General features: G+C 39.1%; 1 protein-coding gene and 1 long non-coding RNA gene across 18 annotated transcripts; one reads left to right on the forward strand and one right to left on the reverse strand.

Moving 5' to 3' along the window:
* Positions 1-7,705: 7,705 nt before the first annotated feature.
* On the reverse strand, positions 7,706-11,520 carry LOC123897100. Of its 17 annotated transcripts, XR_006804808.1 has the most exons (7): positions 11,072-11,514; positions 10,902-10,974; positions 10,468-10,705; positions 9,235-9,406; positions 8,950-9,048; positions 8,540-8,621; positions 7,706-8,243 (listed from the first exon to the last, which is right to left on the reverse strand). It is a non-coding gene; the product is annotated as an uncharacterized LOC123897100 (long non-coding RNA). The 17 variants fall into 17 exon arrangements; XR_006804815.1 differs by having other exon boundaries at positions 8,540-8,810; positions 10,902-11,517; XR_006804807.1 differs by having other exon boundaries at positions 10,902-11,515.
* A 3,140-nt stretch (positions 11,521-14,660) lies between these two features.
* On the forward strand, positions 14,661-16,676 carry LOC123895882. The gene has a single exon (XM_045946351.1). It carries the CDS (start codon positions 14,661-14,663, stop codon positions 16,674-16,676), a length of 2,016 nt encoding a protein of 671 aa, XP_045802307.1.
* The last annotated feature ends 1,582 nt before the right edge of the window (positions 16,677-18,258 follow it).

The raw sequence follows: 18,258 nt of genomic DNA on the forward strand, positions 1-18,258 counted from the left end.
TGTACGCCGAGCCATCTCGGAAATATACCTCGTAAGTCAACCCCAGCCATTAGACGTACCGAATTTGGCGTTCACTGCAAAGGATGGTTTGGAGGTAGCACCTCATGACGATGATCCTTTAGTGATACAAGTCCAAATTTTGAACTGCGATGTAAAAAGAGTACTGATAGACTCAGGGAGTTCAGCGGACATTATGTACTGGGAAGCTTTCAAGGCCATGCAATTAGCAGAAGAGCAATTGCAACCATACTCAGGAACCCTGGTTGGGTTCTCTGGCGAACAAGTGGATGTAATGGGCTATGCCTCTCTTCTCACCACATTTGGAGAAGGCAGCAACGCCAAAACTATCAAGGTGCGATATCTGGTAGTTAAAACTCCTTTTACCTCCTATAATATTATTATAGGTAGGCCCCACATTGGGGGCAGCCATGTCCACTTTGTACCTAGCAATAAAATACCCCCTTGATAATGGGGGAGTAGGAACAGTAAGGGGCGATCAGATTCTCGCCAAGAAATGCTACGAATCCAGCTTAAAGATACGGCACCGAACTTCCAGCGCAAGTGGAAAATTCGAAAGAAGACAAGCCGCAGTTCCAGGCGGCATAAACATCATAGAAAATGCAGATATGGATCCAAGGGAAGAATTTCAAGATCGAAGGGTAAGCCCTATAGAAGACCTGGAGCAGGTTCAAATCGGCGATCACCCACACCAGACAACCAGCTTGGGAACAGCGCTGTCCAGCGAGGAGAGGAAACGAATCATCAAAATCTTGAAGGATAACGCTGATCTATTCGCATGGAAACCTTCAGATATGTCAGGGATTGACGAAGGGGTGATAACACATAGACTTTCAATATCACCCAGCACAAAACCAGTCTCCCAAAGAAAGAGGAAGGTGGGAGAAGAAAGACGAGTCGCTATAGCGGAAGAAGTAGAGAAGCTAAAGGAGGCCGGGTTCATCGAAGAAATCAAATACCCCTCATGGTTGGCAAATGTCGTCATGGTGAAAAAAGCCAATGGAAAGTGGAGAATGTGCGTGGACTTCACAGATTTAAACAAGGCATGTCCCAAAGATCCATATCCTCTGCCCAACATAGACAGGTTAATTGATGGCGCCTCGGGGTGCAAGATGCTGAGCTTTATGGACGCCTACTCCGGATACAATCAAATAAAGATGAACCCCTCCGACGCCTGCCATACAGCCTTTATGTCGAATACCTGCAACTATTTTTACAACGTCATGCCTTTTGGATTGAAGAATGCGGGAGCAACATACCAAAGGTTGATGGACAGGGTTTTTGCCGAGCAAATAGGGAAGAACTTAGAGGTATATATCGACGACATGGTAGTAAAAACTTCCGAGGGAAGTCGCCATGATGATGATCTGTTGGACATCATGGGATCAGTAAGAAAGTACAACATGAGACTAAACCCAGCAAAGTGTTCCTTTGGAGTACAAGCCGGGAAATTCTTAGGGTTTATGCTCACCAGCAGAGGAATAGAGGCTAACCCCGAAAAATGCCAAGCCATCATAGACATGAGGAGCCCTACATCCGTAAAAGAAGTACAAACCTTGACAGGCAGAATAGCGGCACTATCCAGATTTCTATCATGTGCGTGCGAAAAGGGTTTCCACTTCTTCGCATCCCTTAGAAAAAATGAGAGATTCTCCTGGACACCAGAATGTGAAGAAGCCTTCAGACAACTAAAAGAGTTCCTAGCATCACCGCCCATCTTGACACGCCCATTACCAGGTAACACCCTTTACCTATATCTCGCAGTTTCGGATAGAGCTTTGAGTTCAGCTCTAGTTCAGGAAATAGAGGGCGAAGAAAAACCCATATATTTTGTAAGTAGAACCCTAAGGGGAGCAGAAACAAGGTATCAAAGAATAGAGAGGTTATCTCTCGCGGTAGTTGTCACAGCCAGAAAATTAAGGCAGTACTTTCAAAGCCACCAGGTAGTTGTTAGAACAGATTACCCTATCAAGAACGTCCTCCGAAAGCCAGACTTGGCAGGAAGGATGGTAGCGTGGTCCGTTGAATTATCAGAATTTGACATCACCTTCTCACCTAGAGGGGCCATTAAGTCACAAAGACTAGCTGATTTTGTATTGGAAATGTCTACTCCGCCAACAACAGAGAAAATGGCGTCTTGGACACTCTCAGTTGACGGGGCCTCCAATGTGCGAGGAAGTGGAGCCGGAATAGTACTGGAAGGACCAGATGGCGTTATGATAGAACAATCACTACGTTTCGCCTTCAAAGCCAGCAACAACCAAGCGGAATACGAAGCTTTGATAGCAGGAATGAAGTTAGCAAGCGATATGGAGGTAAAAGAGTTAAGGGCCATGAGTGATTCCCAACTGGTAACCAACCAAGTATCAGGGAAGTTTCAAACGAAGGAGCCGCAGTTAATCAAATACGTGGAGAAAGTGCAAAACCTAGCTAAGCATTTCGATTCGTTCGAATTAGTTTATGTTCCCCGCGAACAAAACATGAGAGCAGATCTATTGTCAAAGCTGGCGAGCACCAAAAAACCAGGAAGCCATAGAATCGTTATCCAAGAGACTATAAAAACTCCCAGCATCAGCGGGGAAGAGGTGATGATGGTAATAGAAGAGGAAGACTGGAGATCGCCCATTATCCGGTACCTCCAAAAGGATGAGCTCCCGAAAGAGAGGGAAAAGGCTTTAAAATTGAAGAAAATGGCGGCATGGTATTCAATGGTAGGGGATAAGCTATACAAAAGGGGATTTGCGTCCCCCCTCCTTTTATGCGTCAGTACCGAAGAAGCCAAGCGCATCATGTCTGAAGTACACGAGGGATCGTGTGGTAGTCATATCGGTTCAAGAGCATTAGCAGGAAAGATATTAAGAGCAGGGTTTTATTGGCCAGATATACATGATGATACCGCCATGTATGTAAGAAACTGTGACAAATGCCAAAGACACGCCAACCTGCATCACGTTCCGGGAGAGCCACTAAAGTCAGTATTATCCCCATGGCCCTTTTTCATGTGGGGTGTAGATATCGTTGGTCCATTTCCGGTTGGCTATAAACAAGCGCGATGGATCATCGTCGCCGTGGACTACTTTACAAAATGGATTGAAGCAGAACCGGTATCCAGCATCTCGGCGGAACAGGTAAAAATCTTTTATTGGAAGAAAATCATCTGCAGATTTGGACTGCCCAAGTATATCGTATCCGACAACGGTACACAGTTCGCCAGTGAAAAGGTCGTAGAGTTCTGTCGAAGCAAAGGAATCAAAAACACCTTTATATCAGTGGAGCATCCACAAGCTAACGGACAAGCAGAGTCAGCAAATAAGGTGATACTAAGAGCCTTAAAAAGGAGGCTAGATAGCAAAGGCGAAGCTTGGGTAGCCCACATCTCACCCATCCTCTGGTCGTATCACACCACTCCCCAATCCTCGACAGGAGAAGCACCATTTACAATGGTCTATGGTTCAGACGCGATGATCCCGGTGGTGTTGGTGTTTTGATTGGCTACATTTTGCAAAAGCCAACCAGCCAGATGCTGGACTGAGATGCTGTAGCATTATAGTACAGCATACTGAAGCTCTGTTTTTCGTGCAGAATTTTTATTTCAAATCTGAGTCAAGATTTGCTTCAATTATATGTTCTAGCACGTGCGCCTGGGCAAAACGAGCCTTGCTCAGCAAGCTTTATTGAAGTCGGTCAAAGGAAAGTTATTTAAAACAAAAATATAATTATATTATATTTTTGCGTTTTTTTTTGTTTGGTACAACATGAATTATATTTCTGGAAATAATTTAGGGTTGGCCACAATTCCTACAGTTGTATGTGTCTGAAGACCTAACTTGCCCATCAAGACAATTGAAGACTATAAATATGTGAAGCCTCAAGGCTATTGAACTTGCGATTTCTAAACCTTGTATTACTAAAGTGTGCGTTTTTGAGGTTTAGTGTGTGTGTCTTTTGTGAGCCTTTCTTGTATCGTTTTGATGCAAGTTTAGGACTGGGTTTGTGTTGTTTATTGTCAACTGCTCCTAAGCTTTTAAGCACGGAGTTAGTTTGTGTGATTCACTCATAAGCTTTTAAGCAAGAGTGTTGTCTAGTTTCTAGGAGAGTGTCTCCATCCTGATTATTATTATTGACAGCAACATGGTATGTGTTGTTAGAGGGAATTTGGGACAGGGTCTCATTATCTAAGAGGTTCTTAGATAGGATTGCATTGGTAGTGTCTAGGTGATAAGTCAAGTACCGGGTGTTGGTCGAGGGCTTTGAACTAGAGCTATTATAGTGGATTCATTCCTGGATTGGTATCCCCCAGAGTAGGTGACGTTGCACTGAACTGGGTTAACAATTTCCTGTCTTATTTATTGTTCTGCAATTTATTTATTTATTTACTGTGTTCTGCGACTGTCTTGCTGCAACGTGTGCTATAGCATCTTGTGCAGCATTGTGTTCACTGCGTGCCAGATTTCAATTGGTATCAGAGCAGGCACCCTTTCTGGTTATAGGGTGAGCTCCAGGGAAAATGTCTGGCAACATTGAAAAGGAAGGAGGGCTTGTAAGCAGACCACCGCTTCTAGTTGGTGTCTCCAACTATGATTATTGGAAATCACGCATGATTGCTTTCCTAAAATCTATGGATAGCAAAACTTGGAAGGCTGTTCTGAAAGGATGGGACCCCCCCGTGGTCATTGACAAGGATGGAAAGCCAACACTTAAACTAAAAGCTGAGGAGGACTGGTCTAAAGAAGAGGATGAGCTTGCTTTGGGAAACTCAAAAGCATTATATGCATTATACAATGGGGTAGATAAACACATCTTCAAACTAATCAAAAAATGTGTCTCAGCAAAGGAAGCTTGGAAGATTCTTGAAACTGTTCATGAAGGTACTCCTCAGGTAAAAATGTCTAAATTACAGATTCTTACTACTCAGTTTGAAAACTTACGTATGAAGGAGGAGGAAACAATTCAAGATTTTCATATGACTATTCTAGACTATGATAATCAATTTGATGCTTTGGGGAGAAAATTCCCGAAGAAAAGTTAGTAAGAAAAATGCTTAGATCACTTCCAAAGAAATTTGATATGAAAGTCACGGCTATGGAAGAAGCCAAAAACATATCTGAGATGAAAGCTGGATGAACTGGTTGGATCACTCCAAACTTATGAAAGTGTTGCAAATGGAAGAAGTGAAAAGAAAAATAAGAGCATTGCCTTCTCATCTAAAAATAATGAAGAAGAACTGGAGGATGAAGAAGAATCTAATTAGAGTATCTCTGAGGCCATGGTGTTATTGGGAAAACAATTCAACAAAGTTCTGAAACGAATGGATAAGAGACCCAGATCAAATTTCAAAAACAATGCTCCAAGCACTATGCGCAGCAATGAAAGTCAAGGAAAACCAAAAGGTGATGAAAAATCAAACTTAAACAGAAACATTCGATGTCACGAATGTGAAGGATATGGTCACATCAGACCTGAGTGCCCAACATATCAGAAGAGAGCAAAGAAAGGGCTAACTGTCAGTTGGTCTGAGGATGATGACTCAGAAGATGATACAGCATCTGTAACTGCTAAACATATCTCAGTCTTAACAGGTATTGTTACATCTGATACAGAATCTGATGATGGAGAGGTAACCTATGAAGAGCTTGCTGCATCCTACAAGGAACTTTGTCTTAAAAGTGAAGAAATCTGCAGGGTTATTGAGAAACAAAAGGTAACCATCAATGAGTTAAAAGCAGAAAAATCTGAGAATATCTCAAAAATAGAGGAACTTCAAAAGAAGGTAAATTTTCTGTCCTCTGATCTTGAGATCTGCAGGGTTATTGAGAAACAAAAGGTAACCATCAATGAGTTAAAAGCAGAAAAATTTGAGAATATCTCAAAGATGGAGGAACTTCAAAAGAAGGTAAATTATCTATCCTCTGATCTTGAAGAAGCTAAAGGAGTCATTGAAAAATTAAATACTGACATTTGGCGGCTGAGAAAATTCTCTGACATGTTGTATAAAGATGATGAGCATCTTGACAAACTTCATAAGGCTGATGGACAACTGGAGGAAATCTTAGAGAAAAATGTTCGAAAGCCTAGAAATATTGGGCTTAGCTATGAGAATGTCAATAAATTCAAAAATTATAGTCCTGACCTCATGTACATGGAGCCTAAAGAAACTCAAAAGCAAAGGATGCCTTATCAGAAGCCGCAGCATCATCAGCAGCATCCCATGTCAAGAAATAGAAGAAAGCACCATGCTTGGAGATGTCATTACTGTGGTAGAAAAGGGCACATAAGGCCTTACTGCTACAAGCTATATGGGTACCCTAACAGACGTCCTCAGCACAAACCTGTTTCCACAACTGCTCCTACTCAACAAGAATGGAAACCTAAAGAAGAAAATGAGAAGAAAAGTGATACAACTCAACCTGAAGAAGAGATTACTGCTCTGATTGCTCACACATCACTTAGAGCTTCATCAAGGGAAGACTGGTACTTCGATAGTGGTTGTTCAAGACACATGACCGGAATAAGTAAATTTCTTGTCGGAATAAAGTCTTACTCAACTAGCTTTGTTACCTTTGGTGATGGTGCAAAAGGAGAAATTGTTGGGATAGGGGAGCTCAGAAGTAATAGCTTGCCTAAACTAAACAATGTATTGTTAGTAAGAGGATTGACTGCAAACTTGATAAGTATTAGTCAACTATGCGACCAAGGAATGAAAGTAAACTTCACCAAATCTGAATGTCTGGTTACAAATAACGAAGGTGAGATTTTGATGAAAGGTGTCAGATCAAAAGACAACTGCTATCTATGGGTTCCCCAAGAAGAAGCAAATATGTCAACATGCTTAACCACTAAAGAAGATGAAGTAAAACTATGGCACCAAAAGCTTGGTCATCTTAATCTAAGAAGCATGAAGAAAGCAATATCTAAAGAAGCCATCAGAGGACTGCCAAATCTCAAAATTGAAGAAGGTAGCATATGTGGAGATTGTCAGATTGGAAAGCAAACCAAGATGCTACATCCAAAGCTGCAGCATCTTACCACTACCAGAGTTCTTGAACTTCTACACATGGACTTGATGGGTCCTATGCAAACTGAAAGCTTGGGAGGAAAAAGGTACGCATATGTTGTTGTTGATGACTTTTCTAGATACACCTGGATAAATTTTATTAGAAAGAAATCAGAAACCTTTGATGTGTTCAAAGATCTATGTATTCAACTTCAAAGGGAGAAAAACAATGTGGTATTAAGGATCAGAAGTGATCATGGTAAGGAGTTTGAGAACTCCAGTTTCTCTGACTTCTGTGCCTCTGAAGGCATCATACATGAATTCTCATCTCCCATTACACCACAACAAAATGGTCACTACAAGAAAAAAGGTACTTTGCGACAGTCAAAATTGCAGTTTGCAACAGTTAAAACTGTCGCAATTATACATCTGCGACAGTTAGCAAACCGTTGCTGATTTGTGTGTCGCAAGAGAACTTTGCAACAGTTTTGAAAACCGTCGTTACAATAGTTTCAAACTGTCGCAATGTTTAATAGCTGAATTTAATACCAGAACTTGCAACGGTTTCAAAACCGTCGCAAACTGTTTTTTTTTTATAAAAAAAATATATAATAATTTAAAACATTTTAATGGCTTATTAAATAATAGATACATATCCATACAAGAGTAAAGAAATTAAAATGCACAAATATATAAATATAAATAACTTAATCTCATTTATATAATTCATTTAGTGACTTAACATCCATAATTCATTAAGTAGTGACAACATCCATAATCTTGAAGTTCCAAACGGAAAAAAAATCAATGTAGTTCAAACATTGAAAAACTAAAACATAAACATTAGTATAGTGGTTAAACATACAAAACATTATGGCAAAATAAGTTCTTAAAATATCTAAACATTCCCTGGTACATGATGTTGCTTCATAATCCTTGATTAGTGCTACCATCTCTTGACTTTTCTTATTCGGTTACCTGGAAAAACATAAATATATATTAGGATACTTAAAAAAACGAATGGACTCAATCATTAAAAACCCCGGACCTATAGCGCACACACACAAATGACAACAAATAAGGGCAACAAAATTAAGCTCCGTCTGGAATCACATCTCCCACTACAACTGGAGCCATTGATTGAAAATAGTGATGGTGTGGTAGCAAACAACTTTTGCATGGTCTCACGGTGGTCTCGCAGAGGGTTCGCATTCAGACTTTAGAAACAGAACTGCGAAACAACCAAAAACATAGTGAGAAGCACACAAACCATAAACTTATGCAGCAGCAGCAATAACTACTATAACAGAAAATAAATCACAATAGTGTAGTAAAGAAACAATTAAGTGAAATTAATAAGAAAGAGATGAAAAGGTCAATCATAATATACAAAGAGCTAGAATCATACCATAAGAGGATATACTATTATCACTACTATTAGAGAAATATTAAAAGGAGATGGAAGTAATAGAGCATTATTTAATGTAAGTGTTAAAAGGAGATGGAAATTTACAAATTTTATCTAACCATAGCAATTTGTGTTATGTGTGATTGGTTTCCCCTTCATCTGAACAGATTCTGCAAACTACCAGTTGGTTGGCTTCTCATCCTTCACATTAAAATTAAGGTCCAAAACAACTCAAAGTTAATATTTACCCTATAATAGAATTCATGTTGGGAATGAAGAAAGTAAACCACTACATATACCCTGCAAAATTCTTCTTTGATGGTAGAACAAAATTAACAAAAGTATGCTTGATATAAAATGGGACAGCCATATACTCTGCAATTAATAAAACTATTTGACTTTTGTCATTTAACAATTATGATAGACTGGGAAATTAGTACTATCTCACCATATGTAAATAAAGGATTCTCACAATAAAGTTTAATAAACATGAAAGTTCTGTTAAACGATTACAAAGTAATGTACACACCTTAACATTTGAAAGCAGAATTTGAAATCAGTCCATGGAACCATAAGAACTCTGCTCTTGAATTGAGAACATATTTAACTCCATAAGAGGATTCCCTACCTTCAAATATCAACATGGAAACGGATTATGATTTTCAATAACATAAGCACAGTAAAACTATATAAGTTCAATGACCTCCTTGTAACATCCAAATGTCAAATGTCTAGAATATTGACCAAGATATACATAATTGAGGTTCCGATACATTAAAATTTATAGAATAGCTTGTTCAAAAGAAACAAGTACCTAAATTCTATATCAGGTACAAGGAAATGAAAGTTCCATTACACAATGGTAAATAATCATCAGACATATCTATCAGACTAATCTAACAAAGCAAGGAAGAAACTAATGTAATAAAATCTTCCATCTTCAATCCTTAGTTTCTTCTTACCCCTGACTCGTTTAATCTGCTTATCTGAAAAAAATAAAAAGGAGTGGGATGAGACATAAAGCCTCAGTGAATCCCACCTATCTTAGGGTGGTACTAATATCCTTTGTCCTGACAGTTGATCAATTACATAAACATATACATATTCATTTCACGATTATTTTCGGTATAATGCAAATAAAGTGTGACACAATTATTTGTCTGAGTTGATTTTACGGAATAATTCGAGGTGAGTAGTCTCGAACCATTCCCTTACATACCCGGCTAAATTCCCTATCATATCAGGGCTAAAGCGTACGGTCATACCTCATCTTATCGTTGTGTGAAATTCTATATAGAATTTCAATCCAGCTCCAACTCCTACATAAGGAAGCCTTTCTGGTGCCTTATAGACCACAACTTAACATATTATTCATCATAGACATTTAGCATTAGAAATCTAACACTTGTGGCCCAAAGTCCACTACATTTCAAGATCAACTGTCAATATTCTTACCTGTCCTGAATTAACTTATAATACATCTAGTCCATAGTATTCAGTTTGTTTTCCCTACCCAACCTATGCAATTTATTAAGCTAACTACTATATTTTTCATTCCTATATGATCTTATTCCATTAGGGACATTACGGTGTCCCAAAAGCGTCCGGAAATGCAAAACAATGCAAACGGGGCTGCTGGATGTAACTCCAGGCGCAGGAACAGTCTGGGAAACACTGTTATTTGCGCTTCCAGAGCAGTGGTCCACGCCCCAGACGCGGAGGGCAGAATGCCCAGGTGACCAGTTTCCTGCAAAAAAATTCAGTTTGTACCATTATCCTCACACAGTCCTAGCCTTACTCTAGATGCATTTTAGTGACAATTTAGGCCAACAGTTAGTAGCACAACAAGGACAAGGGAAGTCACCAAGATTCATAAACAACATGCATTAAATCTATACAATTTGAGAGAACTAATCTAAAGGGGCAATCTCATCAAAGTGCAATTTCTCATGAAATAGATTCTAATTCTAACTACCCCTAAACCCAATTCTCCATGAGAATAGTGGGGAGACTAATATTGGTAAGGATTTCTATCTATGGAACTCACCTCTGTAATTGTAGCTCTCTCAACACTTGATTATTACAACCACAACATAGTCTACATCAAAAGCTTGTTCTCCAATCTATTCTAGTGCTCCAATTGAATCTCGTCTTATAATTCTTTTCAATCCAAACTTCCAACCTCATGTGTCAAGGGAACTTCTGGAACTTAAAAGGAAAATGAAACTTCAAACTTCAGTTACCCGTTTGTGCGGCTTGAGCAAGTAAAACCCGTCGGGAAAATCCTGCAATTTTCACAGCATCAGAAACCCAACTTCAAACGAGTTTTCAGAGCTCGTTACTAAACCAAATGCTATGAAATGAGTGACTAAACTGAAGGAAATTTCGTCTAGATTCTGAAAATTCAGCAATCGTTCAAATCTGGATTACAGAGTGAAAGTTATGACAGAAATACTAGTCATAGGTCCATACGAATTTTACCTAGATTACCTCCAATACTTGAAATGCTCCAACCCATAGTAAAACTCATGAATACAAGCCGTGAAAAAGGATTCTGAATTTGGGAAAAATAAGGCATCAAATACAAAGAGAATTTGGGGGTTCGATGGTGAAAGAACAAGAGGAAAACAAGAATCAAATTTTATTCATACCTTGACTTTCGTTTTGGTATGAAATGAGAGTTTGAAGCCTTAATTCGTACATGCATGAACTAATAATGGAGGAATTGGGAAAATTTCGGAATTGGGGTTTAGGTTTGTGGAGATTCTTTGCCAAATAGAGAAAAGAGGAATGAAACTAAAATTTGAGACTTGATTCTTGGTTATGGAGGTGGATGTTAGATAGACAGAGCAGTCGAGTTTTGGAAGAACGACAGATCTTACTTCTCTCGACGGGAACAGTAAAGAGATTGGAGAGAGTGAGTTTTGATACCTTAAGTGAACGATTGGAGAGAACGATGAACCCATTCACTTCTCTTGAAGGGAACGATGAAGAAAGTTGCGCCGGAGTGTGAGTGTGGTGGCGGCGGGAACGATGAAGAGAGTGTTTTGGGATTTAGGGATTTCTCACAGAAATGTGTTTTTTCACTTTTTTTGTGTGTGTGTTTTTACTTTTTGGTATTAAGTGACTAGGCATGGCAATAAAACTCATATCCGCGGGTGGGTTTTCCCCGATTTCAAAAGATGAGTTTGGGGCGGGTAATGGGTACATTGATACCCACCCCGAACCCGTCCCCGAACCCGCCCCGCTTATACTAAAAATTAGATTTTACCTTTTTTAAATTAGAAACGCTTAAATAATCTCTTAAATTAGGTTCATATATTTATTTTTTATTTTAATTTGAGTATTAAACAAACCATTTTCTCTTTTTTTTTATTTAAAAAAATATTGTTGAGAAAAAATAATTTTGGACATTTAACTTTTTTTTAATAAAAGAATACTAAAATATAATCTAAATTCATGTGGAAAGAGGCGTAATGAGGATACCCGAAACCCGATGAGATACCCGATCCCCGTTTGATATGGGTTTGGGGTCATCATTTTTATCCCCGCTCGAATTTGGGATGAGTTTGGGGAAACCCGAACTTTATGGGTTTGGGTTTGGGGAGGGCAAAACCCGTCCCCGCCCCGCCCCATTGCCATGCCTATAAGTGAGTGAGAGCCAAAAATTTCAATGGGCGCTAATGGAAAATATATTGCCGCTTTAAAAAGCCAAAATATTGCGACGGTTGACCTAAGTGTCGCATAAACCGTTGCAAATTTTTTAAAATTAACACATTGCAACGGTTATAGTCAAGTTGTTGCAACCTAAGTGTCGCAAAGTGACATTTTTCTTGTAGTGGGTGTAGTAGAAAGGAAAAATAGAACTATACAAGAGTCTGCAAGGGTAATGTTACATGCAAAGAAGCTTTCACATGGTTTTTGGGCAGAAGCTATGAATACTGCCTGCTATATTCATAATCGTGTCACCCTGAGATCTGGAACAACAACTACTCTATACGAATTATGGAAGGAAAGGAAACCTACTGTTAAGCACTTCCATGTGTTTGGTAGTAAATGCTACATCTTGTCTGATAGAGAACCAAGAACCAAAATGGATCCTAAAAGTGATGAGGGCATATTCTTGGGATACTCAACAAATAGTAGAGCCTACAGAGTATATAATAATAGAACCAAAACCATGATGGAGTCTATAAATGTGGTAATAGATGACACCTCAAGTGAAACTGCTGAAGATGATGCAGAAGATGCTACAGCATCTATAACAGGTGATGTAGATTGTGAAACTACTAATGAATCAAAGAATGATACAGAGGTTACTGCATCTGACCAAATCTCTGCTACTCCAAAGAAAGGACCTTCTACTCGTACTCAAAAGAATCATCCTACAGACCTGATTATTGGTAATCCCAATCAAGGAATTGCTACTAGAAGGACACTTGACATAGTTTCTAATGCTTGTTTTGTGTCTAAATTTGAGCCAAAAAATGTGAAGGAAGCTCTGACTGATGAGTTCTGGATAAATGCTATGCAAGAAGAGCTAAATCAGTTCAAGAGGAATGAAGTTTGGGACTTGGTTCCTAGACCTGAAAATGCAAATGTAATTGGTACCAAATGGGTCTACAAGAACAAGTCTGATGAAAGTGGAACTGTGACCAGAAACAAGGCAAGGCTGGTTGCACAAGGATACTCACAGATTGAAGGGATAGATTTTGATGAGACTTTTGCTCTGGTTGCTCGTCTTGAATCCATTAGATTACTTCTAGGAGTGGCATGCATTCTAAAATTCAAGTTATTTCAAATGGATGTGAAAAGTGTCTTCCTCAATGGGTACTTAAATGAAGAAGTATATGTGGAACAACCAAAGGGGTTTGTTGATCCAAGCTTTCCAAATCATGTTTACAAATTAAAGAAAGCTCTTTATGGATTAAAACAAGACCTCGAGCATGGTATGAAAGATTGACTGAGTTCCTTACTAGTCAAGGCTACAGGAAAGGAGGAAATGACAAGACTCTATTTGTGAAAGAAGATCAAGGCAAATTTCTAATAGCACAAATCTATGTTGATGACATTGTATTTGGAGGAATGTCTAGTGAGATGGTACAGCATTTCGTGCAGCAAATGCAGTCTGAGTTTGAGATGAGTCTTGTAGGTGAACTAACCTACTTTCTTGGGCTCCAAGTAAAACAGATGAAAGATACTATTTTTATCTCCCAAAGCAAGTATGCAAGAAATATAGTGAAAAAGTTTGGTATGGAAAGTGCTGCTCATAAAAGAACACCTGCAGCAACCCATTTAAAGCTTACCAAAGATGAAAAGGGAGTTGATGTAGATCAAAGTCTTTATAGAAGCATGATAGGAAGCTTATTATACCTTACAGCCAGCAGGCCTGATATTACTTTTGCTGTAGGAGTATGTGCTAGGTACCAAGCTGAGCCAAAGATGAGTCATCTTGCTCAAGTGAAAAGAATTCTGAAGTATGTGAATGGTACATGTGATTATGGGATCTTGTATACTCATGGTGAGAACTCTATGCTAGTAGGATATTGTGATGCTGATTGGGCAGGTTGTGCAGATGATAGAAAAAGCACCTCAGGAGCTTGTTTCTTTTTGGGCAACAACCTTATATCCTGGTTCAGCAAGAAACAGAATTGTGTATCTTTATCTACAGCTGAAGCAGAGTACATAGCTGCCGGTAGCAGCTGCTCCCAGCTATTATGGATGAAACAAATGTTGCTGGAGTACAATGTGGTACAAGATGTTATGGCATTGTACTGTGACAATCTTAGTGCCATCAATATTTCAAAGAATCCTATCCAACATAGCAGGACGAAGCATATTGATATTAGGCACCATTTTATTAGAGATCTAGTTGAAGAAGGTATTGTAACTCTTGATCATATTTCAACTGAAGAACAACTGGCTGATATATTTACTAAGGCTCTAGACGCAGTTCAATTTGAAAAATTGCGAGGCAAACTTGGTATTTGCCTGTTTGAAGATTTGTAGCAGTTACAGCATAAAAGGCGTGCAGTTGAAGTGTTTCTCCTCACTTCATTCATTAGTGCACGCAAATCAAGGGAAGTAATCAAAAACTTCCATAACTTCTTGTTTCACGCGCTACAACCTCTTTACTCTCTCTATCACACTATCTCTCTCCATTCTCTCTTTTCAACAACCTCTCAACTTCTTCCATTAATCACCATCACCAAAAACCTCCATCAAAATCCAACAAACATCATGTCGAGTTCTCAAACTTCTTCTCCTACAAAGAACGACGACACCACACCTTCATATAACTCTCTTCCTCAACAAATCACAATCGCCTATCCACTTTCAACGGTGTTTCCTGATGATATAGTGAAGACGAAGAGGACCACACCGAAGAAAAGCTCTAAACGAAGTCAATCGACTTCTCGTGTGCCGTCTGAATCGAAGAAAGGGGGTAAGTGTTCTAAATCTAAATCTACTCTTAAAGCGGTTCATACAATGCGTGAATTGTATCTTGATAATCCTGCTACTGCAAATGTTGATGTGAATGTTGAAGCATCTGATTCTAGTAAGAAGAATTTAAGTTTGGAATTGGATTTAACTGAAACCCTAGGATTAGAAAAACCTAGGTCTGCTGAGAAATTGGGGGAAACTTCCTTGGAAAACCCTGATGTTGTTGTTGATGATATTGGCGCTAACTCTAAGGCCAATCTTGTGTCTGAGATGACAATTGATGAGAATGCAGGTTCTGGGCTAGATGCTGCAAATGATGCTACAGCATCTGAAGCACATGTTGATATTAGTGCCTCTGTAGTCCCTGATTCACCAAACTCTCCTGTGGTTCCTGTTAATGAGAAAGGTACTGAAACCACCATCCCTGTTGATGTCATTACTCAGGATAAGGGTAAAACTGCAAGTATGCCTGATACAAGTGAGGCAAATGTAATTGATGTTGAAAGTCTCCAATTCAAGGGTACTTCTAGGGCTGGTATATCTAGGAGGCTGAGAAGTAATACAGGAAAGGATATAGCCACTCCTTCTGAAGCCACCAAAACTAAAATTGGACCTAAGAAACGGTGGAGCAAGGTAACTGTACCCTCTGAAAGTAAGAAGAAGATTGTGAAGAGAAAAACTGTCTCTTCTAGTGACTCTGATTATGAGGAAGATCAAGATGCTGGAGCATCTCCTGAAGCATCTCCTCTGAAATCTGCCAAGAGAAAGAGAATGGCTCCTAATGTTCCATCTGTACCAATTGACAATGTCTCCTTCCACTGTGTTGAGAATGTTAACAGGTGGAAATTTGTGGTGAAAAGAAGAATAGCCATTGAAAGGAACCTTAATGAGGAATTCTTGAAATGTGAAGATATTATGAATCTAATTGAGCAAGCAGGGCTAATGAAAACTGTGTCTGAACTGGGAAAATGCTATGAAAAGCTGACAAGAGAATTCTTGGTGAACATCCCAGCTGACTGTGATGATCCTTTAAGCCCTGAATACTTAAAGGTGTATGTAAGAGGCAAATGTGTTGATTTCTCGCCAGCCATCATCAATGAATATCTGGGAAGAAGTGATGATTCTGCACCTGAGCTGGAGATCTCTATGCATGAAATTTGTAAGACTATAACTGGTGACAAGGTGAGAGTGTGGCCAAGAGCTGGCAAACTGTCTGCTGCAAAATTAACTACAAAATATGCTCTGCTGAACAAAATAGGTGCAGCAAACTGGGTCCCCACTACACACTCCAACAGTGTAGCTACAGGTTTGGCCAAGTTCATCTATGCCATAGGCACTGGTACTGTTTTTGATTATGGCACTCATATTTTTAATGCAACAATTCTCCATGGCTCTTCCACTGCTGTAAAAATGCCAATAGCCTTTCCCACTCTGATCTGTGGTATTATCTTGTCTCAACATCCTGACATTTGCACTAACTCTGATGTGCCTGTCTCTAGACCCTCAGCTTTAACCATGGATTTTAGATTATTGGAAGGAAAACATGCTGCAGACATTGCTGTAGCATCTTTGAAGACACCAGCTGTAGGTATGACCAAGAGACAGATGATTGCTAATCTCAGGGAGGTTAGTAATATGCTAGGTGAGAAGAAGGAGCTGGTAGATGGTGTAATCCAAGCCTTGGAGCTTGAGCAGTCACAGGCAAATGAGGATGGAGTTGGTCCTTCCCATGGCGCTCCTCATGATGATGATCTTGCAGGTGGTGACACTGTAGAAGAGGAGATGGCCTCTGATGAAAGTCCCTCAATATGATCTGTTTCCTTCTGTAACTTTTTTCTTATTTTGGATGTTATTTCTTTTTGAAGGCTTAGCCCTTATGGTTTGTAACATGTACTATGTGGTTCCTTATGCTCTGACATCCTATGACTTTGTGCTACTTGGTATTCTATGGTTCTTTGTTTTGCTCCTATTCTATGGTCCTATTTGTCAGAATTTATGGCTAAAAAGGGGGAGTAAAAGTGTTTATGTGCATGATGTGATGAAGAATGCTATAGCATCTAGTATAGCATGTTTTATGTGATATGCATGTTTTGAGGGGGAGTGAAAGTTTATGCATATATTGAGGGGGAGTAGGTAGAATTTATTTTTCTACTACTTTTAATATGCATGCTTATATAGGAATTTATTTTTCCTATTCTCTGTAGAATTTAAATCTTAAGGAGTTTATTTCTCCGATCTTGAATCCACTAGAATCCACTATGTGAGAGTTTATTTCTCTCTATTTGTACTTTGAGGCTAAGATGTGTTATGTTCCGCTGTTGCATGCCTCTGATGCTTACGTGCTAGCTATCTATTCATTTGATGAATTTCTTTACTTTCTTTCCTAGTTGTGTGCTTATGTTGACTCGAAGGAAAGTTTAGACTGTATCTCTCTATGCACTGGCCTAAGGTTGTTTTAGCCAAAATTTGCCAAAGGGGGAGATTGTTGGTGTTTTGATTGGCTACATTTTGCAAAAGCCAACCAGCCAGATGCTGGACTGAGATGCTGTAGCATTATAGTACAGCATACTGAAGCTCTGTTTTTCGTGCAGAATTTTTATTTCAAATCTGAGTCAAGATTTGCTTCAATTATATGTTCTAGCACGTGCGCCTGGGCAAAACGAGCCTTGCTCAGCAAGTTTTATTGAAGTCGGTCAAAGGAAAGTTATTTAAAACAAAAATATAATTATATTATATTTTTGCGTTTTTTTTTGTTTGGTACAACATGAATTATATTTCTGGAAATAATTTAGGGTTGGCCACAATTCCTACAGCTGTATGTGTCTGAAGACCTAACTTGCCCATCAAGACAATTGAAGACTATAAATATGTGAAGCCTCAAGGCTATTGAACTTGCGATTTCTAAACCTTGTATTACTAAAGTGTGCGTTTTTGAGGTTTAGTGTGTGTGTCTTTTGTGAGCCTTTCTTGTATCGTTTTGATGCAAGTTTAGGACTGGGTTTGTGTTGTTTATTGTCAACTGCTCCTAAGCTTTTAAGCACGGAGTTAGTTTGTGTGATTCACTCATAAGCTTTTAAGCAAGAGTGTTGTCTAGTTTCTAGGAGAGTGTCTCCATCCTGATTATTATTATTGACAGCAACATGGTATGTGTTGTTAGAGGGAATTTGGGACAGTGTCTCATTATCTAAGAGGTTCTTAGATAGGATTGCATTGGTAGTGTCTAGGTGATAAGTCAAGTACCGGGTGTTGGTCGAGGGCTTTGAACTAGAGCTATTATAGTGGATTCATTCCTGGATTGGTATCCCCCAGAGTAGGTGACGTTGCACTGAACTGGGTTAACAATTTCCTGTCTTATTTATTGTTCTGCAATTTATTTATTTATTTACTGTGTTCT

Source organism: Trifolium pratense, linkage group LG7 (assembly GCF_020283565.1).
Source record: "Trifolium pratense cultivar HEN17-A07 linkage group LG7, ARS_RC_1.1, whole genome shotgun sequence".
Lineage (NCBI taxonomy): Eukaryota > Viridiplantae > Streptophyta > Magnoliopsida > Fabales > Fabaceae > Trifolium > Trifolium pratense.